The following is a 25,647-nucleotide window of genomic DNA, read 5'->3' as shown; positions in this document are numbered from 1 at the left end:
CTAGAATCAACACCGAGATTTTAACCGCCGCAAATGTGCTTGTGTTGATATTGTGATACAGAAATATTGTGTTGTACTTTACCTTGGAAGACATGCTCTGTCTATATCCATAATTAACTCTTCTCTAATCTGTCTTCAAGGATCTAGTGTCATTATGTTTATGCTAACCAAACACAGCATCTGCATGTGTCATGATCAGTAAATTGGTTGTTATGAGTGCTTATGGCAAGATTATGACAGGCTGATGTCATGCTCAACATTGTAATAAAGGCTTCTGGACAACAACCAGTTTAATACAATTTACTCTTGCACTCTTTAGCCATTACTTCTACTGTGAATTGTGTTACTGTGTGTTTCATATCTATGTTTACTGTATTATGAAGGCATACATAAGTATTTTTTTTTCATTTATATGCTGGCACAAGGAGACACAAATATTTCTGAATGTTTTTAAGTCTTAATACAATATACGTATGACAAACCACCCATAATGACTTATGAATGTAATTATGGTCTTTATGCATTTATAAAGGATGACATTATAAGGGAGCTGTGAACTGTTATGAATGTTCATAGCAAGTCTTATAATGCACTTTGAGTGATGAAGCGTCTGTATGTAATCCGTTACGAATGCACTTCTAGCCTTTATATGCACTTATAACAGATGATATAAGGAGCACTTATGATTGCTTATAATGGACCTAGGATTACTCTTGTAATGTTTATGCTTATGCGTATAGTGCAATATGTATGTAACAGAAGCCATTATAATGCATTCATAATGCATTATATACTGGTGCATTCAACAAAGAACAAACTAGTGTTCTTTTGTTTTTAGGCTGGTGGCTGTACAATGTCCTCAGCACAGGGCAAGGATATATCGGACTACCATATCAGCGGTGAGTCTCTGTGTGTGTGTGTGTGCCTGGCCCCACGATGCCCCATCCATTCTGATGTTTCATTCTGCTTGGTCACACACAGCAGAGCCACCGATACAGTCTGTTTGTGTGTGTCCTTAAGGCAACCCTTCATAAGAACACTTAAACAAGGCTTTGGCATATCCACATTAAAAAGACCAAGGTATTCCATAGTTTTCCTGTCTGCTGCTTTGAAAAGGCAAGGTAAAACTGTCTGCTTTGGGCATTCACAATAAGTAATTTATCTTGAGAGAGACGGCAGTAACATTTAATGATGGTTCTTTCAAGTCGAAGATGTGAAATGTGTTTTTAGGTGCAAATGAGAATGCTGTTTTTGTTAGTAATGAGTCATCAAGTGAAAAGTCATCATTATGAATGTTTAGTGTTATAAAGGTTTTATTAAGCAATGCTTCGTTTGATGATACATTAAAGTAAATAGTGGACATCATTTGCTTTACAAACAAATGTTATTCCCCCCCCCCAGTGGTCCGAGCCCCCCCTGGATGGGAGGTAGGGGTGTTCGTGACTGGGTTCCTCCTGTTGTTGGCGGTGGCAGGAGTCAACCTCTGGAAGTTATGGAAGTCTGGTACCTTTCCTGCACCCTCACCCTTCCCAAACTTTGACTACCGCTATCTACAAGAAAAATATGGCAACTCCTTCTCAGAAGCGCGGCAAAAGGTCAGAGTTAATTTCAAGTCCATTGATACTACATAGGGAGAGAATGTTGAAAATTCCAAGAATTCTCGGTAAGACTTAATTTGAAGGGTACCTACATAAGGACATCATAACACATTAGTAAGCCGCATGTGTAAACAATTCATGAGTACTCAATCAAAAAATCTTACATGTATGGAAACCACCACTACACTACAATACACAACACTCTGAATGCACCATAATAACCAATGCCAGGAAAATAGTTTTGAGCCACTAACTTTATACATTTGGGGTATGTTCAGTATACAAGCTACTTCCTACATTTGAGCACTTATTGGTCCATGGGAGTCGAGCAAAATGTTGTAATATTATCTTTTAATCTTTAAGGGAGTAAACATGATTATTTCAATAGAACATATTGAGTTGTTCTATTATTACCTTGAAAGATACTGATCGAATTGGGAGTTTTGTTTATTTTTAAACATCTAAAAAGAATGCTGTCCTACCTTTTGATGTCACTACCGAAACACACACATTAAAAGCCTGTAGAATGAATGTGCCTTAAGCCACACCCTACAAATATCACCAGGTGATGGGATTGTACCCCTCTCAAGCATGGTCACATGGTGAGTATTCTGTCTACATGCATTGTGGGGAAAATGAGTGACGAAGTTGGTAAATCTTCATGTTTTTTTAAAGAAGTGTCACTACCGAACATCTAATATATTTTTGGGACTAAAATATATGTTTGCTCTGTCCAAATGAAAGCCATATGTTAGCTGGCGATTCTTTAAAGTAAAAAATAAGTCAAAATTATCCAAACCAAAATGGATGGTCACAACCGAAACAATTGACCCCATTCAGATATATAGAGGTGTCATCTTTGTATCTGTGCCATTATGGCGTCTGTGACAGCACGGCCAGCGCCATTGAGGCTATCTCCATTTGTAAGTTACATGTGCTCTACCAACTGAGCTACAGAGGACCACCATGTGGGTAGCGGACCAGTATCACAATATGAAAAAATCAACCCATCTTAACCAATTAACCCATCTTTTGCAAAAACAATAAATCAGCGATAAATAAATGTTGGGGTAGGTGCTAGAGCTTGGTGATATGGACAAAAACTCATAAATGCGATAAATTTAACTATTTTGCTCTAACAACAAATACAGATTTTTTTTTTAATGGACAGCTACTTTACATTAGCGGCAGGGCTCTAGACCATTTTTTTCCCAGTGTCAAGAAAGACAACTGAGGCGGCAGCGTATGTATTTGTATTGATTGCTACGCTAAGGGATGGTACATTTCTTTCAAGGGCTTAGATACCACAATATATCTTAGCTCAAGGTAAGGGTCATTTAGCTTGCTAACATTCTAACTTATAAACTGATAATGAGCTCCAAACACAAATGAAAGCATGATGTTAGCATGAAATGTGCCATCCCTTAGTGTAACAATCAATAAAATCATATGTGCTGCCGCCTCAGACATACTGGCAATCTGTCATCAATACCTCCACTCTTATTCATAGTTTATCTCGTGATCTCGACAAAACAACTTTTGTTGTGTCGTGATCGTGAGAAAATGTTCTTGTGATCTTGGCAAAACAACTTTTGATCTCGACATAACGAGGGAATATATTTTTTATGTATATGTCCTCTCTGGACTTCCGTAGTTTACTGAGAATGGTGCGACAAACAAAAAACATCCAGTCAGCGGCAGTCCTGTGGGCGAAAACAGCTCGTTGATGAAAGAGGTCTAAGGAGAATGGCAAGAATCGTGCAAGCTAACAGGCGGGCCACAAACAGACAAATAACAGCGCAGTACAGTGGTGTGCAGAACGGCATCTTTGAACGCACAACTCATCTGTCCTTGTCACGGATGGCTATTGCAGCAGACGACCACACCGGGTTCCACTCCTATCAGCTAAAAACAAGAAGAAGCAGCTCCAGTGGGCACGCGATCACCAACATTGGACAATTGAGGAGTGGAAAAACATTGCTTGGTCCGCCGAATCCCGGTTCCTGTTGGGTCATGCTGACGGCAGAATCAGAATTTGGCGTAAGCAGCATGAGTCCATGGCCCCTTACTTCCTGATGTCAACGGTACAGGCTGGTGGTGTAATGTTTTCCTGGCACACATTAGGTTCCCTTGATACCAATTGAGCAATGTTTGAACGCCATAGCGTATCTGAACATTGTTGTTGACCAGGTGCATCCCTTCATGGCTACACGGGGGTCTGACCCGGTACTAGATGTGTGTACCTAATAAACTGCTCACTGTATATCATAAGGATGTGGTAGCCTACTGGTGATCTTAAACACTTCTCCAATTGTTGAGATCTGATATTCTGCGCAGTGCAAGACGAGATGTAAGCCAATGTCATAGGCCTATCGTCAACCAATCACATTTTTCAAATCCTTTTGGGCTAAATTCCAGCTAAACTTGGAGAGGACAGTTAGGCCTAACTACTTTCAAAAAGTGTGCTTCTGATGAACCGCTACAAGAGTAAATCAATAGCCATATTAGACTGAAAGATAAGGTAATTTCGTCAACCTTGTGAGGCTCTCCAGCCATGCTCATTAGTTGCTCATTCAACTGTTACTTCACTCAATCACATATTAAAAGTGTCCCTTCCTAAATTTCCTGAGACCAACCAGAACTGTTTCTTTGGCCAAATCTTCCCCGATTTTCAAAAAACAGTTAGTGGTCTCTCATTTCTACATCACCAAATTTTATCGCGAGGCAAAAGAGTAGGCTAGGTGCGCTTCAATTGCTCAATCGGTGCAGCGGATTGCAGGTGTGTAGTGCTGCCTGTGCGCCACTTCTCACTGTTTGGCTGACTTGTTGGAAGACGTGTGCTGAAAGTTTTGGAAAAATAGGATACAAACTATTTAAAAAATGACCCCCAATTTGCACCACTTCTATAGAATTACCCATATATGCAGCTGATGTGCCTGCTGCACAAAGATCACCATGTTTATATCACATTATTAAATTCCCTTTCATTTGCACAACAAATCTCACTTTTGCCTGCTGTGCAAAGCACGCTGGGACATGCAGTGAAGAGGTCAATGGAATGTGACCAAAACAGTGAAATGCCATGTAAATGCCACCAACGCATCCCCTTGTGGGAAATAGATCCAGAATCCCTTCATTGCTGCCCATCAAAATGTGGCTACATTTAAGCTATTGTTTATATGTGTAGTCACACTATGTTGGGGTAAAAATCGGAGTATAATGTTTGTATAGATGTCAACCCTTATACATATTAATATCATCAATTGCATTACACTTAAAAATGTCTTCAACTACCACCACCGATTTCTATATGTTAGCTATGCTACTAGTTTATATGAACGGGAGTTAGCGTGTAGCTGACATTTTTTTGAAACCCGAAAAGGACAACCTCTAAATATTTTGCTAAGAAAACAGCCAGATATATGCAAGTCGGATTTTAGTAACTACCTTGTGGGCCTGTTAGAACATATAAATTATGACGGATTTGTCGAATATCCACTTTGTTAGATCAGCTTTTTTGAATAGGTGCCAACGATGGCGTCCTTCTTCTGTCCCTGACGCAGTGTTGCCAATTTAGTGACTTTGTCGCTATATTTAGAGAGTTTTCAGACCCCTCCAGCAACATTAATTGGTGAAAGAGGCTAGCACCAAATTCAGCTACTTTTCAGGCTGCCTGTTTTTGATAGCATTTAGAGACATCAAATAAAATTAAATTTTATTTGCCACATGCGCCGAATACAACAGGTGTAGACATTACAGTGAAATGCTTACTTACAAGCCCATAACCAACAATGCAGTTTAAGCATTTTTTAAAAATAGCAAATAATTAAAGACCAGCAGTAAAATAAAATAACAGTAGGGAGGTTATATACAGGGAGTACCGGTACAGAGTCAATGTGCATGGGCACCGGTTAGTTGAGGTAATTTAGGTAATATGTACATGTGGGTAGAGTTAATTATTTATGACTATGCATAAATAATAAACAGAGTAGCAGCAGCGTAAAAGAGGGGGTTGGGGTGGAGTGGGGGGGAAATGCAAATAGTCCGGGTAGCCATGATTAGCTGTTCAGGAGTCTTATGGCTTGGGGGTAGAAGCTGTTAAGAAGCCTTTTGGACCTAGACTTGGCGCTCCGGTACCGCTTGCCGTGCGGTAGCACAGAGAACAGTCTATGACTAGGGTGGCTGGAGTCTTTGATAATTTTTAGGGCCTTCCTCTGACACCGCCTGGTATAGAGGTCCTGGATGGCAGGAAGCTTGGCCCCAGTGATGTACTGGGCCGTACGCACTACCCTCTGTAGTGGAGCAGTTGCCATACCAGGCGGTGATGCAACCAGTCAGGTTGCTCTCGATGGTGCAGCTGTAGAACTTTTTGAGGATCTGAGGACCCATGCCAAATGTTTTCAGTCTCCTGAGGGGGAATAGGCTTTGTCGTGCCCTCTTCACAACTGTCTTGGTGTGTTTGGACCATGATAGTTTGTTGGTGATGTGGACACCAAGGAACTTGAAGCTCTCAACCTGTTCCACTACAGCCCCGTCGATGAGAATGGGGGCACACTTTTTTTCCTGTAGTCCACAATCATCTCCTTTGTCTTGAGCACATTGAGGGAGAGGTTGTTGACCTGGCACCACATGGCCAGGTCTCTGACCTCGATATGATGGTGTGAGATTTCTATGGTGTGAGATTTTTTCTTTATTCTGTAAGTGTGTCTACCTCAATCCATGCGTATATTCAACATAAGTCACAAATAAAACTATGATATATGAATATATAAAATATTTTGTTAATAAAACCATTATCCGTAAATCTGTACAAAAACTTTACAAATTAAACCATAATCCGTGAATATGTAAAAATATTTCACACATATTCACCAAAAGTCACAAATAAATCCATGATCTGTAAATATATTCAACATAGCTCACAAATAAAACTACAATTTGAACAAATATAGAAGGATTTGTGAGCAAATGTTCAGAAATCCCTAAAATGTACAACTGTGGAATATGCATTTGCACATTCCAAAATTGCTTGTGGATCTTTATTCTATGTTTACAGATTTAAAAAAATAAAAAATTCACCTGTCGGATGTATTACAATCCACAAATGTGACTTGTTTCAGGAAATCTACGTCGCACATATCTTTTGTTGATGGCAGAAATGCCTTCTGGAACATGTGAACTTTCATGTGCCTTAATAACAAATGTGCATGCCATCTGTGAAGACGTATACAATTGTTAAATTACGAGCCTAGTTGGTTTAGCCATGGAAAAATACAGGAACCTTCCCGCTACCCATGATTGGCTGAGATAATGGATGGGCTGGACATGCCGCGAGATGAGTTCGGATTGGTTTGCAATGTAGCATGCTTCTGTCTATAATATGAGCTGCTCAGTATGTGTAGATAATCCATTATACTGCATATTTTTTTAGAAAGATATCATGAAGAACTGCAAAAGTGTTGTCACTGCTATCCACTTTCTGGAGGACAATCGTGCCATGCTGACTCGCTCTGACTCTGAAAATGAATTAGACGATGAGGAAATCCCTGATTTAGGTAAAAAACGTTTTCATTGAACCAGACATTGTATAGTCTTCTGATGACAGTGATGGGGAAGAAACGGCGATCAACAGTGTTGTTCTCACGGAAGAAATTGACAAAGTTTTGAAATCAGTGGAATGCCCGGTGGAAGCAGATTATGATAGCTAAGGAGTCTGAGAAAATTCTGGGGTTTGATTGCAAATATGCGGAGGGAGTCAAAAAGAAAACTGAAGGCTGTTGTATAAAACACCTGTCTCCGGATTACATTTACAAACTAAGGGCAACCATGGCATCCGTGAAAGAGAGGGAGAAGCGTTCATCCATGTATACTGGTAAGAGTCTAGCTAGCTACATTTTCAGATATAAGTTTATAATTTTGTTTTCATTGCAAGTTAAAGAGTACTGCCAGCGGGGGCTCGCTAGCTAATGTTACGTTTATGATCTGTGTAGTAATATTATTCGTATCTCAGAAAGCCATTTGCATTGCTAATTTTGCCTTATGTTAGCTAGATAGCTTACATTGAACCTAGTTGGTTAGCTTTATCTACCTGCAGATTCATGCATGGTGGTTAGCTATGACAATCAGTTTGTTTTACTAGTAGTATGGGTTGGGATTATTGCCACGTTCAAAACAAATGGGAACTTGGAAGTGGGAAATCTTCTCCAAACTTCTTCCATTTAAGAATGATGGAGGCCACTGTGTTCTTGGGGACCTTCAATGCTGCAGACCTTTTTTGGTACCCTTTCCCAGATCTGTGCCTCGACACAATCCTGTCTCGGAGCTCTACAGACAATTCCTTTGACCTCATGGCTTGGTTTTTGCTTTGACTTGCACTGTCAACTGTGGACCTTTAATAAACAGGTGTGTTCCTTTGGAAATCATGTCCAATCAATTTAATTTACCACAGGTGGACTCCAGTCAAGTTGTAGAAACATCTCAAGGATGATCAATGGAAACAGGATGCACCTGAGCTCAATTTCGAGTCTTATAGCAAAGGGTCTGAATACATACAGTGAGGGAAAAAAGTATGCACCATACCTCGCATTTTTAACTTGTGTAACATCAGCAACTGTAAATAATTTGACTACCTAGCTATGTAACATAATTGATGAGGGTTGACATTGGTTATGATTATGATCTTGGATGCATTTCAATCTCACAAAATTATAGGCATGACGCAAGATAGGATTCCAAACAGATGCAATTAAGTTATTGCATATCCAGCAAGCTAGCTAGCTAAATTTACTGCCAAACATTGAGGATAAACAATAATACGACAATTTAGCATTATAAATCTTTGAAACTGAAGCTGGTTTTACTATAAATATATATTTGCCTAAACATGCCTAACAGACATGGCTGTAGGTAGAAGCTGTCTGCCTACTTACCTACCTAGGCTCATTTGTACGGTCTGGTCTGTGCAAAGTTTGAGGGTTATGCCATATGTCTTTCTATTAGGCTATATATTGTTGTAAATGTTATCTCTGTTCCTGTACACATGTATACATGTTCAACTGGTCTACCCTAATGTTAATGTTATGCTGGCACGGTTCAACTGTTGTTCCAACTGTACAATAAGAGTAGACAGTACCAGTCAAAAGTTTGGACACACCTACTCATTCAAGGGTTTTTCTTTATTTTTACATTGTAGAAACGGATGTGGCGCAGTGGTCTAAGGCACTGCATTGCAGTGCTAGCTGTGCCACTAGAGATCCTGGTTTGAATCCAGGCTCTGTCGTAGCCAGCCGCGACCAGGAGACCCATGGGGCGGTGCACAATTGTCCCAGCGTTGTCCAGGGTAGGGGAGGGAATGGCCGGCAGGGATGTAGCTCAGTTGGTAGAGCATGGCGTTTGCCACGCCAGGGTTGTGGGTTCGATTCCCACGGGGGGCCAGTATGAAACCAAAAAATTTTGACACAAAAAAATTTGACATTTAGCTAGCTAGGTTGCTGTTACTAGCTAATTTGTCCTGGGATATAAACATTGGGTTGTCATTTTACCTGAAATGTACAAGGTCCTTTTTTTTGCTGGATCTTTGTAGAATATCGACCCATTTTGGGTCACACAAAATTGTGTGTTCTCTACTCCGACATTGTGTGTTCTCTACTGCACAACCAAAAACACCTTCCTCGTCTGAAAGTACTGTCTGTGAACCTCTCCAAAATATAGCTATGTGATTTAGCTGATGGCTTTTTAGAGTTCAATACAGGACTGTAATGTTAGCTATCTAGCTATCTTACCCAGCTAGGCTGGCAAGCTAGCTAACGTTAGGTTACCTCTAATTGAGAATCTTCCTTTTTGTACTGAAGGAAAAAACATTGACGGTATCGCATCACTTCTCAGCTGTCGTCAAAATGGAATCCCCATCAGTTCAGCCTGAAAATCCCTCTGATAGTCTTTGGTCACCTCATCATTCTTGATAGCCGCAAGCCACTGGCAGAATCAGGGGGAATCACTGGTAGGTAGAATGGTGAAAGATAACTCATCTTCGCACGTGTTTGTAATTGGCTCAGTTCTGAGATTACTGTGTGTTGGTCGTTCGAAGTAAACAACGCTATTATTCAAGTTTGTGGGCACGCCTCCTCTACATAGCGGGCGGTATCAGCGTTCGCTATGAATGTCAGACTTTGTGGTTCACGATGAGCAGACCAATACACAGGGAGTTGAAACTTCCCGATTCTACCAGTGAAATTAAAATGTTTAAGTTCTAGCTTGTGGTTTGAATAATTATGATGTTTATGATAACGTAATATTGTTAATATAGTAATGACTCTATACCGTGGTAGAGGCAGGGTGAAATTCCCCTTTAAGTGTAAAACTAACAATGACTCAATAATCCATGCTTTCTGGGAATGCTATAAAGTCAAAATAAATTTGCCGGAGCTAGAAAGTTGGCTGTCAGAAGTATTACAATGTAAACATAATTTTAATCCATCTGTCTGCATATTTCAAGACATGATATATGGGGGTGAAGTGAGACACCCAATGGGCTGGACGATTCTCTTATCACTCATCTTGAAAAAATATACAGTGGGGAGAACAAGTATTTGATACACTGCCGATTTTGCAGGTTTTCCTACTTACAAAGCATGTAGAGTTTGTCATTTTTATCATAGGTACACTTCAACTGTGAGAGACAGAATCTAAAACAAAAATCCAGAAAATCACATTGTATGATTTTTAAGTAATTAATTTGCATTTTATTGCATGACATAAGTATTTGATACATCAGAAAAGCAGAACTTAATATTTGGTACAGAAACCTTTGTTTGCAATTACAGAGATCATATGTCTTGACCAGGTTTGCACACACTGCAGCAGGGATTTTGGCCCACTCCTCCATACAGACCTTCTCCAGATCCTTCAGGTTTCGGGGCTGTCGCTGGGCAATACGGACTTGCAGCTCCCTCCAAAGATGTTCTATTGGGTTCAGGTCTGGAGACTGGCTAGGCCACTCCAGGACCTTGAGATGCTTCTTACGGAGCCACTCCTTAGTTGCCCTGGCTATGTGTTTCGGGTCGTTGTCATGCTGGAAGACCCAGCCACGACCCATCTTCAATGCTCTTACTGAGGGAAGGAGGTTGTTGGCTAAGATCTCGCGATACATGTCCCCATCCATCCTCCCCTCAATACGGTGCTGTCGTCCTCTCCCCTTTGCAGAAAAGCATCCCCAAAGAATGATGTTTCCACCTCCATGCTTCATGGTTGGGATGGTGTTCTTGTGGTTGTACTCATCCTTCTTCTTCCTCCAAACACAGCGAGTGGAGTTTAGACCAAAAAGCTCTAATTTTGTCTCATCAGACCACATGACCTTCTCCCATTCCTCCTCTGGATCATCCAGATGGTCATTGGCAAACTTCAGACGGGCCTGGACATGCGCTGGCTTGAGCAGGGGGACCTTGCGTGCACTGCAGGATTTTAATCAATGACGGCATAGTGTGTTACTAATGGTTTTCTTTGAGACTGTGGTCCCAGCTCTCTTCAGGTCATTGACCAGGTCCTGCCGTGTAGTTCTGGGCTGATCCCTCACCTTCCTCATGATCATTGATGCCCCACGAGGTGAGATCTTGCATGGAGCCCCAGACCGAGGGTGATTGACCGTCATCTTGAACTTCTTCCATTTCCTAATAATTGCGCCAACAGTTGTTGCCTTCTCACCAAGCTGCTTGCCTATTGTCCTGTAGCCCATCCCAGCCTTGTGCAGGTCTACAATTTTATCCCTGATGTCCTTACACAGCTCTCTGGTCTTGGCCATTGTGGAGAGGTTGGAGTCTGTTTGATTGAGTTGTGGACAGGTGTCTTTTATACAGGTAACGAGTTCAAACAGGTGCAGTTAATACAGGTAATGAGTGGAGAACAGGAGGGCTTCTTAAAGAAAAACTAACAGGTCTGTGAGAGCCGGAGTTCTTACTGGTTGGTAGGTGATCAAATACTTATGTCATGCAATAAAATGCAAATTAATTACTTAAAAATCATACAATGTGATTTTCTTGATTTTTGTTTTAGATTCAGTCTCTCACAGTTGAAGTGTACCTATGATAAAGATTACAGACCTCTACATGCTTTGTAAGTAGGAAAACCTGCAAAATCGGCAGTGTATCAAATACTTGTTCTCCCCACTGTATATACTAAAAACTTGGAAATCAATCAATCTGCCATCATTAACACAATGGAGAAATCGAATGATTTATTATTGAAATATTGAAATGGCATGGGCATCCGAGAAAAACATATGTGTACAATTTAAGGCCGTGTGGCAAACAATAATGCAGGCATTAGGGATGGGGGTGTGCTCATGCGGCAGATGAGATGTAGTCGTTGTTTGTGTGCGTCTGTAAATTGTTGTTCATTTGTGTATGTTTCCATCTGGTGTGGGAAAGAAAAAAATGTAACAATTGAAAAAAGACTGGTACCCAGACTACCGCAGCAAGGCAAATTGATGCTGTGACAAAACGTAATCTAGCGACAAACTCCACACTGCCCTTTCCCACCTGGACAAGAGGAACACCTACGTGAGAATGCTATTCATTGACTGCCCTCAAAGCTCATCACTAAGCTAAGGACCCTGGGACTCCCTCTGCAACTGGATCCTGGACTTCCTGACAGGCCGCCCCCAGGTGGTAAGGGTAGGTAACAACACATCTACCACGCTCATCCTCAACACTGTGGCCCCTCAGGGGTGCGTGCTCTGTCCCCTCCTGTACTCCATGTTCACCCATGACTGCATGGCCAGGCATTACTCCAACACCTTCATTAAGTTTGCCAACGACACAACAGTGGTAAGCCTGATCACCGACAACGATGAGACAGCCTATAGGGAGGAGGTCAGAGACCTGGCCGTGTGGTTCCAGGTTAACAACCTCTCCCTCAACGTGATCAAGACAAAGGAGATGATTGTGGACTACAGGGAAAAAAAGAGGACTGAGCATGCCCCCATTCTCATCGATGGGGCTGTAGTGGAACGGGTTAAGAGCTTCAAGTTCCTTGGTGTCCACATCACCAACAAACTATCATGGTCCAAACACACCAAGACAGTCGTGAAGAGGGCACGACAAAGCCTATTCCCCCTCAGGAGGCTGAAAAGATTTGGCATGGGTCCTCAGATCCTCAGAAAGTTCTACAGCTGCACCATTGAGAGGATCCTGACTGGTTGCTTAACCGCCTGATATGGCAACTGCTTGGCCTTCGACCGCAAGGCACTACAGAGGGTAGTGCGTACGGCCCAGTACATCACTGGGGCCAAGCTTCCTGCCATCCAGGACCTCTATACCAGGCGGTGTTAGAGGAAGGCCCTCAAAATTATCAAAGACTCCAGCCACCCTAGTCATAGACTGTTCTCTCTGCTACCGCACAGCAAGTGGTACCAGAGCGCCAAGTCTAGGTCCAAAAGGCTCCTTAACAGCTTCTACCACCAAGCCATAAGACTCCTGAACAGCTAATCATGGCTACCCGGACAATTTGCACTGCCCCCCCATCCCTACCCCGTCCCCCTTTTTTACGCTGCTGCTACTCTGTTTATTATTTATGCATAGTCACTTTAACTCTACCCACATGTACATATTACCTCAATTACCCCGACTAACCGGTGCCCCCGCACATTGACTCTGTACCGGTTCCCCCTGTATATAGCCTCCCTACTGTTATTTTATTTTACTCTTGCTCTTTAATGATTTGTATTTGTTTTACTTATCTATTTTTTACTGAAGTTGTTATTTTCTTAAAAACTGCATTGTTTGTTAAGGGCTTGTAAGTAAGCATTTCACTGTAATGTCTACACCTGTTGTATTCGGCGCATGTGGCAAATACAATTTGATTTGATTTGATAAACAGCCAGAATACCGTTTTTAATTTAGAAATAACATATTTTTTTGACGATTTGTTGTTTCTAAATGGCTGCTGGGTAATTTGATATGCGTCGAAATCTGTGTGTTCGTAGGCATCGAATTGAGCGAATGCCACGCAGGTTCACTGAGTTGCAAACCAAATGGATAGGTCTAGTTCATTGATTTGTAGATCTGACGCAGTTGCTACCTCAGATAATGAGCCTAGCAAGCGTCGCAAATGAGTTATATAGTACACACAGAAGGCCACAGGGAGGATCAAGGGAGCTACAGTGGGGAAAAAAAGTATTTAGTCAGCCACCAATTGTGCAAGTTCTCCCACTTAAAAAGATGAGAGAGGCCTGTAATTTTCATCATAGGTACATGTCAACTATGACAGACAAATTGTGAGAAAAAAAAATCCAGAAAATCACATTGTAGGATTTTTAATGAATTTATTTGCAAATTATGGTGGAAAATAAGTATTTGGTCACCTACAAACAAGCAAGATTTCCGGCTCTCACAGACCTGTAACTTCTTCTTTAAGAGGCTCCTCTGTCCTCCACTCGTTACCTGTATTAATGGCACCTGTTTGAACTTGTTATCAGTATAAAATACACCTGTCCACAACCTCAATCAAACAGACTCCAACCTCTCCACAATGGCCAAGACCAGAGAGTTGTGTAAGGACATCAGGGATAAAATTGTAGACCTGCACAAGGCTGGGAAGACTGAATCTGCAATAGCTAAGCAGCTTGGTTTGAAGAAATCAACAGTGGGAGCAATTATTAGGAAATGGAAGACATACAAGACCACTGATAATCTCCCTCGATCTGGGGCTCCACGCAAGATCTCACCCCGTGGGGTCAAAATGATCACAAGAACGGTGAGCAAAAATCCCAGAACCACACGGGGGGACCTAGTGAATGACCTGCAGAGAGCTGGGACCAAAGTAACAAAGCCTACCATCAGTAACACACTACGCCGCCAGGGACTCAAATCCTGCAGTGTCCCCCTGCTTAAGCCAGTACATGTCCAGGCCCGTCTGAAGTTTGCTAGAGTGCATTTGGATGATCCAGAAGAGGATTGGGAGAACGTCATATGGTCAGATGAAACCAAAATAGAACTTTTTGGTAAAAACTCAACTCGTCGTGTTTGGAGGACAAAGAATGCTGAGTTGCATCCAAAGAACACCATACCTACTGTGAAGCATGGGGGGTGGAAACATCATGCTTTGGGGCTGTTTTTCTGCAAAGGGACCAGGACGACTGATCCGTGTAAAGGAAAGAATGAATGGGGCCATGTATCGTGAGATTTTGAGTGAAAACCTCCTTCCATCAGCAAGGGCATTGAAGATGAAACGTGGCTGGGTCTTTCAGCATGACAATGATCCCAAACACACCGCCCGGGCAAAGAAGGAGTGGCTTCGTAAGAAGCATTTCAAGGTCCTGGAGTGGCCTAGCCAGTCTCCAGATCTCAACCCCATAGAAAATCTTTGGAGGGAGTTGAAAGTCTGTGTTGCCCAGCAACAGCCCCAAAACATCATTGCTCTAGAGGAGATCTGCATGGAGGAATGGGCAAAAATACCAGCAACAGTGTGTGAAAACCTTGTGAAGACTTACAGAAAACGTTTGACCTGTGTCATTGCCAACAAAGGGTATATAACAAAGTATTGAGAAACTTTTGTTATTGACCAAATACTTATTTTCCACCATCATTTGCAAATAAATTCATTAAAAATCCTACAATGTGATTTTCTGGATTTTTTTTCCTCATTTTGTCTGTCATAGTTGACGTGTACCTATGATGAAAATTACAGGCCTCTCTCATCTTTTTAAGTGGGAGAACTTGTACAATTGGTGGCTGACTAAATACTTTTTTCCCCACTGTATAAACCCATACAGTTTTTTTGCCTTAAAAAAAACCTAACCCTAGATATAACCTATTTTAGGGGGTATCCAGGAATAAAACTACTCTTCTGAAATTTCATTTGTGGTCTTATGCTGCCATCTATTTAAATATTTAGTAATTGCAGTTCATTCATTTTCTTTAACAATCTGATCAGACCATCAAAGTTGATGTACCTAAGATCCCTGAATAAAGTGTATATCCTTACTGAAGTAGTAATTACTCAGAATTGCTAAATATAAAATATTTGCTAGTTCATTTTATCACTTACAACCATAAAATAAACATACTTTCAGCATAACAATAAAACTGATGGCCATTCGCATATACAAAAAACACCATAGATTTAGTTAATTATTTAAAAAACACTTTCTTTACATGGGTAACATTATATGCCAAAGTAACACCCCCTTAACATATAAACACAGACACTGGACACATAAAATGTGCTTTTTTAAATAAATCTGGCAGCTCTTAAAAGAGCCTTTGCTTTGCTGAAATGCAGGTGTGCTGCCTGTCTGCCTGCCTGGTCATCAGAGAAGTAAATCTGTGAATAATGAGAAGTTAATAAGTTATTGCCACGCTTTCACATAGAGGCCTAGTTCAAACCACAACATTTCTAACACAAAAAAGGCAAATAGCAGCAGATAAATGGTAAGCTGGTTAAATAAAAGACTGCTCTTAGAACTTTCAGACTGCCATTCGCCAAATATCTCAAAATGTATGTATTTTAATCGTTTGAAGTTCTACACCATTTTAAATCAGGATAATCTATTATTAATAATTATGTAAATTTGGGCAGCTTACAATGCTGTTACCAATTGATTGTAGTTAAACGTCATCAAACAAAAAAAATAATAATGGAACTATGAGGTCGTCCCATTGTTTCCTATAGGGGAAATATAGGTATGTCTGTTTATTTCACAAAATACACTGCTCAAAAAAATTAAGGGAACACTTAAACAACACAATGTAACTCCAAGTCAATCACACTTCTGTGAAATCAAACTGTCCACTTAGGAAGTAACACTGATTGACAATACATTTCACATGCTGTTGTGCAAATGGAATAGACAACAGGTGGAAATTATAGGCAATTAGCAAGACACCCCCAATAAAGGACTGGTTTTGCAGGTGGTGACCACAGACCACTTCTCAGTTCCTATGCTTCCCTGGCTGATGTTTTGGTCACTTTTGAATGCTGGCGGTGCTTTCACTCTAGTGGTAGCATGAGACGGAGTCTACAACCCACACAAGTGGCTCAGGTAGTGCAGCTCATCCAGGATGGCACATCAATGCAAGCTGTGGCAAGAAGGTTTGCTGTGTCTGTCAGCGTAGTGTCCAGAGCATGGAGGCGCTACCAGGAGACAGGCCAGTACATCAGGAGACGTGGAGGAGGCCGTAGGAGGCCAACAACCCAGCAGCAGGACTGCTACTTCCGCCTTTGTGCAAGGAGGAGCAGGAGGAGCACTGCCAGAGCCCTGCAAAATGACCTCCAGCAGGCCACAAATGTGCATGTGTCTGCTCAAACGGTCAGAAACAGACTCCATGAGGGTGGTATGAGGGCCCGACGTCCACAGGTGGGGGTTGTGCTTACAGCCCAACACCGTGCAGAACATTTGGCATTTGCCAGAGAACACCAAGATTGGCAAATTCGCCACTGGTGCCCTGTGCTCTTCACAGATGAAAGCAGGTTCACACTGAACACATGTGACAGACGTGACAGAGTCTGGAGACGCCGTGGAGAACGTTCTGCTGCCTGCAACATCCTCCAGCATGACCGGTTTGGCGGTGGGTCAGTCATGGTGTGGGGTGGCATTTCTTTGGGGGGCCGCACAGCCCTCCATGTGCTCGCCAGAGGTAGCCTGACTGCCATTAGATACCGAGATGAGATCCTCAGACCCCTTGTGAGACCATATGCTGGTGCGGTTGGCCCTGGGTTCCTCCTAATGCAAGACAATGCTAGACCTCATGTGGCTGGAGTGTGTCAGCAGTTCCTGCAAGAGGAAGGCATTGATGCTATGGACCGCCCGTTCCCCAGACCTGAATCCAATTGAGCACATCTGGGACATCATGTCTCGCTCCATCCACCAACACCACGTTGCACCACAGACTGTCCAGGAGTTGGCGGATGCTTTAGTCCAGGTCTGGGAGGAGATCCCTCAGGAGACCATCCGCCACCTCATCAGGAGCATGCCCAGGCGTTGTAGGGAGGTCATACAGGCACGTGGAGGCCACACACACTACTGAGCCTTATTTTGACTTGTTTTAAGGACATTACATCAAAGTTGGATCAGCCTGTAGTGTGGTTTTCTACTTTAATTTTGAGGGTGACTCCAAATCCAGACCTCCATGGGTTGACACATTTGAATTCCATTGATCATTTTTGTGTGATTTTGTTGTTAGCACATTCAACTATGTAAAGAAAAAAGTATTTAATAAGATTATTTCATTCATTCAGATCTAGGATGTGTTATTTTAGTGTTCCCTTTATTTTTTTGAGCAGTGTATCTCGCAATGTGTATATTTAGATTTTTTCAAGTCAGAAACCATTTTAATCATGAGAATCTCCTCTTTCTAATTATGTACGGCTGGGCAGCGTACTCCGTTGTCATTAAACGCTAGCCCCAAAATACTTGTTGCCTTTGGAATGCTGAGCTCCCCCCATTGTTTTCCTATGGAGAGGTATGCTGGGATATTTTGCCAAATATCTCGCAATGTGTACATTTAGATTTTTTCAAGTAGGACATCGTTTTATTCAGGATAATCTCCTCTTTCTAATTATGTAAGGCTGGGCAGCGTACTCCATTGTCATCGATCTCTAGACCAGAAATAGTCAGAAGTTGCCATTTTTTCCCTACCTCCTCCTTATGCAGACATAAGCACACTTGGCACCATCGAGGTGCGGATGTTTACTTTCTACACAAGTTGTTATTTTTCAGTTTCGTCCTAAGAACAGATTGTAGTAGTGAAATGAAAAGGTATCATTTTATTAGGGAAAATTGAATTCTAAGTTTCATTCCAGTCAAAAGAGGCTCAGCGAAGGTTCGTTTCAATTTATTTGCTATGGCCTCGCGCTAGTGTTCCAGCTCAACCAACATTCTTTGGCTGTTTTTCAGTCTTGGGTGAAATTTGACTCGTTCTATTGTCCAGCCTACTAATAGATGCTAAAAACAATTGACAAACGGAATAAATTCAAGTGGAAAAGGGCAGCTGGAGATGGAGAGGATACTCGATTACCCAAGAGAAGTGGCAGAAGGTAGGCTAAATGTACATGTATAGCTTCATGATTTAGTTTTGAGGATCAGGATGGCCAAACACGTGCTACCGAAGAGAAGGAGAATGTGTGAATGTGCCGTTTTTCTCTCCAGAGTTTGGTAAGGTGGACCTGTGATAAAGATTTTGCATACGAGCTCAGCACCGTTTCCTGGCTGCACCACTATGTTTTTTGGTATGTACTTACCAAAAAGTTATAAATAAAAATGTACTAAAAACGAAAAACAAATGTCTATTCGGCACCTCCAATCACTCATTACTTACCACGCACAGGTTGTTAGTCTAGAACGGCTCAATACATTGGAGGTTGCTTGTACATTTTATTTACACCTTTTTTTGGAAGTACATACTGGGCCTAACGGGAGTAAATGAAGATATTTGCTCAGCGAAACTCCATATTTGGTGATCAACGAACGTATTTTGAAATTATAACGCTTGCAGAGCTGGTGAATGGGAGTTTTAATCTGCGCTTTCTGGGGTTAGAGAGGTCTCTAACGCACAGATACTGGTTCACACTGTACCCTGAAATTAAACTAAGGTAACATTTTATATGAAGGGGTATACATAAGGAATTCACCACACCTTCATGAATGTTGCAATATACATTCATACAGCATTCGTAACAGATTTATTCAACATTATTCATAAGAGGTCCCTTATTATTATAGTATGAACATTTCTGGTAGGAATGAGCCAGATGGTTGCTGGTGTTACTAACTGGGGTGGGTTCAAGCCCAGGTCTCCTGCTCACTCACCACCATACTGTCTTAGACTGCTAAGATAAAGGTAATGGAGGTAATGCAAGTCTTCAGGTCTCAGCTAAGATTGCTTACTACAACATTACAATGGCAAACCATTTCTCAGGTGCAATCCTAATGGTGTCAGAAATCTTTCACATTATTTGAGCGTTTGCTTGAGCATGCCTGGAGTGCCAGATGGGTGGGCGGAGTTTGCACTTTTGGGACCATTCCATTGATTTCATTGCCCCAGGCAAGCTCAGCTAGATTATGTATTTGAAAGGTACTACACCCAGGGCTTTGAGCAATGCATTTAACCCCTAAACTCCCAGCATGTTGCGTGAATGGGCTCCCGAGTGGCGCAGCGGTCTAAGGCACTGCATCTCAGTGCTTGAGGCATCACTACAGACCCCCTGGTTTGATTCCAGGCTGTATCACAACCGGCCGTGATTGGGAGTCCCATAGGGCGGCGCACAATTGGCCCAGCGTCGTCCGTGTTTGGCTGGTGTAGGCCGTCATTGTAAATAAGAATTTGTTCTTAACTGACTTGCCTAGTTAAATAAAGGTTAAAAAAATAAAAATACAAATAAATGGTGTGTTAGGAGGTTGGGTACTGTGACAGTTAAAATACACATTTCCATTTTACAATAGGCCTTTAATTTGGAAATTTCTTATGAATGATGTTGAATAAATGTCTTACGAAGGTTGTTGTGAATAATACTGCAACACACATAAAGGTACTTATGACTGGTTTCATAAAGTTGTTATGTATACCGCCTTCATATGAAGTGTTACCTAATAAAATATTATTGAATTTCTTAGACCTTGATGCAAGAGTTGATGTGTAATTTTGCATTGTTTGTATCCTCAGAGAGTGGTCGCCAACAACCACCGACGGGCCTCCGCCTCCATCAACCTGAGTCGTAAGCCCAGCCTGCAGCTGGTGGACACCCCGGACGGGCTGAGGGACCTGGGCCACCTGGAGCTGATGAGCCGGGACCTGATGGATCCTGCCGGTGGGGTGGTGCCCTTCAACCGCTCCATGTCCACCGACTCTCTCAGCTCCATCTCCTCCATCGGCAACAATTTTGGCCACGACTACACAGTGGGGCAGCTGGAGGTGACCCTGGAGTACGAGGCCCGACCAGGGCCTGGGCCGGGGGTGCTCCACATCGCCCTGCACCAGGGCAAGGACCTGCTGGAGAAGGAGGAAGGGGACTTCCCCGGCTGCTTTATCCGGGTCACCTTGGTTCCTGAGGAACTCAACGTGGGCGTCACCAGGGTGAGTGTGTGTGGTAATAGTCTTTTAGATTGATATTATCATATTTTATTTTGGCTTTGCAGAATGGTTCTGTGATATCATGTTTCACTGAAGATGCAACACTAATGGTGTTCTGGGATCATTCTTGTAGAAAATGTTCTCAGAAATGAACAAAGCCATCGATCATATCAAGTCAAGTTATATTTATACAGCACATTTCATACATAGAATGCAACGCAATGTGCTTTATAGGAAAAAAACTAATAAAAAACAATGAAAATAAAAGCTGAAATATTTACTACACAACAAACAAAAGAATGACACAAACTGAACAACTAAAAAGCACCCTAAAGAAAAGCTAAGCTAAAAATATGTGTGTTAAGATCTCTTTTAAATATGTCCACAGTTGTGTCCCCCCTTCAGGTTCTCTGGCAGGCTATTCCAGAGGCTGGGGGCATAATAACTAAAGGCTGCCTCTCCATGCCTCTTGGTCCTAGGCTTTGGGATAGTTAAAAGGCCAGTGCCAGATGACCTGAGGGGCCTACTGGGTACATAACTTAAAAACATGTCTGACATGTATTGGGGTGCACAATCGTGGATTGATTATAAACCAATAGAAGAATCTTAAAATGTATTCTAAAACTCACAGGCAGCCAGTGCAGAGACCTTAAAACCAGTGTAATGTGTGCTCTCCGTCTGGTCTTGGTCAGTACCCGTGCTACAGCATTCTGTACGTTTTGCAGTTGACCAATGGCTTTCTTGGGTAGACCAGACAGGAGAGCTTTACAGTCGTCAAGCATAGACGAGTCTCAGCCTGAGAGAGAAAAGGTCCACACCTTGTCAATGTTCCTCAGGTGGTAAAAAGCTATTTTGGTCATATTCCTATTGTGTGATTTGAAATTTAGTTCAGAATCTAAAATATCACCTAGTTTTTTTTTAACCTGGTATTTTATCTTTATTGCCTTTGAATTAAAATGTGCGACTAGATTCTCTCTCTGCTTTGGCTCCAACAATATGTACCTCGGTCTTGTCTTGATTTAGCTGAAGAAAGTTGTGAGCCATCCAAGTATTTAAATCACTAATACATTTACATTTGACATTTGATTCATTTAGCAGACGCTATTATCCAGAGCGACTTACAGGAGCAATTAGGGTTAAGTGCCTTGCTCAAAGGCACATTGGCAGATCCCTCCCCCCCCCACCTAGTCAGCTCAGGGATTCGAACCAGCGACCTTTTAGTTACTGGCCCAAAACTCTTAACCACTAGGCTACCTGCCGCCCACTAATACAGTCTAATAATTTATCCTTGGAGCTAAATTCCTCTGGTGACACAGAAATGTAAAGTTGTGTATCATCTGCGTAGCAGTGAAAATCAATGCTGTGCTTTCTGATAACGCTGCCAAGGGGTAACATATAGAAACTGAACAGTACCGGACCCAAAATCGAACCTTGTGGAACGCCACATGTGATATGTATTTTCTCTGAGTTATGTCCACCAAGGGTTACAAAAAACTCTCGACCGGTTAAATAGGTTAGAATTTAGAACTGGACCGGAGAGGCCAACCCACCTCTCCAGTCTATCCAGAAGGACATCATGTTCAACAGTGTCAAATGCAGCACTTCAATCTAAGAGTACAAGGACAGTGTCACGATCGTCTAGAACAGATGAGGACCAAGGCGCAGCGTTGCAGACGAACATACTCTTTATTAGTGAACACGACCAAAACAACAAAAAACGATAACGTGACAGTCAACGGTCAAACACAAACCAACTTTGAACAAGATCCCACAACCACTGTGGGCAAACAGCCTGTTTAAATGTGGTTCCCAATCAGAGACAACCAGCCACAGCTGACACTCGTTGCCTCTGATTGAGAACCACACTGGCCAACATAGAAATGGAACACATAGAATACAAATGAAACTCACACCCTGGCTCAACATACAAGTGTCCCCAGAGCCAGGGCGTGACAGTACCCCCCCCCCCTAAAGGCGCGGACTCCGACCGCGCCAACTAAATACCACAGGGGAGGGACCGGGTGGGCACTCCGCCTTGGCGGCGGATCCGGCTCCGGGCCTGATCCCCACTCCCTCTCCAACCCCCCAAAGTACCCCTGGTCCGGTCTGGCCCCGCTGGCCGGAGCTGGACTGCACACTGATGGAGCGGATTGCTCTAGCTCCGGCGTAACGCATCTGACCGGTGCCGGACCAGGCACCAGTGGAACAGGCACGGGCCGTGCCGGACTGACGACGCCCACCACTGGCTTGGTGTGGAGAACAAGCACGGGCCGTGCTGGACAGACGACGCACACCACTGGCTTGGTGTGAGGAGCAGGAGCGGGCCGAACCGGGCTGGCGACGCGCACCATTGGCTTGGTGCGGGAAGCAGGAGCGGGCCGGACCGGGCTGACGATGCGCACCCCTGGCTTGGTGCGTGGAGCAGGAACGGACCGGACCGGGCTGATGATGCGCACCATTGGCTTGGTGCGGGAAGCAGGAGCGGGCCGGACCGGGCTGACGATGCGCACCCCTGGCTTGGTGCGTGGAGCAGGAACGGACCGGACCGGGCTGATGATGCGCACCCCTGGCTTAGTGCGTGGAGCAGCAACGGGCCGGACCGGGCTGACGATACGCACCCCTGGCTTGGTGCGTGGAGCAGGAACGGGCTGGGCCGGGCTGACGACTCGCACCCCTGGCTTGGTGCGAGTGGCAGGAACAGGCCGGACCGGGCTGGCGACGCGCACCATCGGCTTGGTGCGGGGAGCAGGAACAGGCCGGGCCGGGCTGGCGAAGCGCACCATAGGCTTGGTGCGGGGAGCAGGAACAGGCCGGGCCGAGCTGGCGACGCGTACCATAGGCTTGGCGCGAGTGGCAGGAACAGGCCGGGCTGGGCTGGCGACGCGCACCGTAGGCTTGGTGCGAGGGGCAGGAACAGGCCGGGCCGGGCTGGCGACACGCACCGTACACTTGGTGCGGGGAGCAGGAACAGACCGAACCGTACTGGGGACACACACCACTGGCCCTACACCGGGATCTGGAACGGGCCGGACCGGACTGGTAACACACCCCAGTACCTCTCGCCGTGCCTCTACACCTTCCTTCCCTTCTTTGACCAGTAGCCCCCGTAACCTGGCGGCCTCCTCTGCTAACCTCCCAAATCGCCCTGTGGCAGCCTCCTGCTGCCCAGTCGCCCATGCCGTGTGCCCCCCCCTAAAAATGTTTTGGGGTTGCCTCCTACCCGTGGACCAGGTCTCCATACTTTTCGCCAGACTCTCACCCCACTGCTCCAAAGTCCAACCTCTCTGTTCTTCACTAGGCTTGGCCCAGTCGAGATAGCAAAGGCGATCCACTAGAGACTCCCCCGGCGATGGCTCCTGGACACGCTGCTTGGTCCAGTCTTGGTGGGATCTTCTGTCACGATCGTCGAGAACAGATGAGGACCAAGGCGCAGCGTTGCAGACGAACATACTCTTTATTAGTGAACACGACCAAAACAACAAAAAACGATAACGTGACAGTCAACGGTCAAACACAAACCAACTTTGAACAAGATCCCACAACCACTGTGGGCAAACAGCCTGTTTAAATGTGGTTCCCAATCAGAGACAACCAGCCACAGCTGACACTCGTTGCCTCTGATTGAGAACCACACTGGCCAACATAGAAATGGAACACATAGAATACAAATGAAACTCACACCCTGGCTCAACATACAAGTGTCCCCAGAGCCAGGGCGTGACAGACAGAGAGCTGTTTGGCATCTGTGTTGGCGCTAAGATAATTCACCACTTTAACTAAGGCTGTCTCTGTGCTGTGGTGGGTACAAAAACCAGATTGGAATTTTTCAGAAATACATTTGGCAGTTAAAAAGTCATTTAGCTGTTTGAAAACCAATTTCTCCAAAATGTTGCTTAAGAATAGAAGGTTGGAGGTTGGCCAAAAATTGCTAAGAGTTGAATAATCTAGATTACTTTTCTTCAGAAGGGGTTTCACCATAGCGGTTTTTAACAATAGCTTGCACTTCTTTAGATATGCAATTAAAAACTGTTTTGAAGAAGGTGGTGGGGATAGGATCGAGAAGGCAGGTAGAAGGCTTAAGTTTCCTGAGCATGTCTGTGTCAACCAGGGAAAATAAATTCATAGTGCCTTTGCGTGGTAGGCTAGGGCACATAACATTAAACTTCTCATCAGGTCTTGCTTGACTGATACCCAGCCTAATGTTGGTTATCTTATCTCTGAAAATGCTGCAAACTCATCACATTTAGATGTGGAGGAAAGTTCACATAGGTTAGCGGGGTAGGATTTATTAGGCCATATAATGATCGAGAAGAGCACTCTCAAATTATTCTGATTAATAGTGATCAAGTTAGAAAAATGAGCCTGTCTGGCATGTTTAATTACCTTGTTATAGATGCCAAGTTGCTCTATCAGAATATTATAATAGACCTGCAATTTTGACTTTCTCCACTTCCGCTCTGCCTTTCTGCAATTCCTCTTTAATTGATTCGTTTCCTCACTCGTCCAAGGGGCTCTCTGTTTGGATTTGGCCTTTTTCAACTTTACTGGAGCTATGGTATAAATGGTTGCCCTTCATTTGCTATTAAAGTTATCAACTAAATCATCACAAGAGGAAGGCAGAATATGTGGTGGATTATTGGTCATACATTCAATAAAATCTGTAGCAACTTCAGAGGTAAGATAGCGTGTCTTAATAATGGGTTCATTATTACCCTGTGCTATGGGCAACAAGGTAGTAAAAAATACACAAGGTGATCATATAAAGCAACATCAACAATAGAGGCTATGTCAATAGAAAGCCCCTTGGTAATAACCAGCTCCAGAGTATGGCCGCGGTTATGGGTGGGCCCAGTAACATGTTGGATAAAGTCCATAGAGCACAAAAGATTCATAAATTCAATGGCCTTGGAGTCAGTGTCTTTGTCAACATGAATATTAAAATCACCCAACACAATGATTTTATCATAGTTCTCAAGGACAATAGTTCG

At 43.4% G+C, this 25,647-nt stretch overlaps 1 protein-coding gene across 3 annotated transcripts in view; it reads left to right on the top strand.

Moving 5' to 3' along the window:
• The window catches only part of syt12 (synaptotagmin XII), a 57,264-nt gene that overhangs the window by 16,313 nt on the left and 15,304 nt on the right, over positions 1-25,647 (top strand). Inside the window, exons 2-4 of one of the 3 annotated variants that reach the window (XM_041837644.2) lie at positions 839-899; positions 1,402-1,595; positions 20,252-20,662. In XM_041837644.2, coding sequence (XP_041693578.1) covers positions 854-899; positions 1,402-1,595; positions 20,252-20,662 — 651 coding nt within the window. In that variant the 5' untranslated portion in view covers positions 839-853. Of the gene's footprint in view, positions 1-838; positions 900-1,401; positions 1,596-3,541; positions 3,639-20,251; positions 20,663-25,647 lie in introns of those variants that run through there. The other 2 variants (XM_041837645.2, XM_041837646.2) reach the window with 2 other exon arrangements.

This window comes from Coregonus clupeaformis, chromosome 19, assembly GCF_020615455.1.
Source record: "Coregonus clupeaformis isolate EN_2021a chromosome 19, ASM2061545v1, whole genome shotgun sequence".
Classification (NCBI taxonomy): Eukaryota; Metazoa; Chordata; class Actinopteri; order Salmoniformes; family Salmonidae; genus Coregonus; species Coregonus clupeaformis.
The sequence above is the reverse complement of the archived record's forward strand: the minus strand, read 5'-3'. Positions and strand labels throughout refer to the sequence as shown.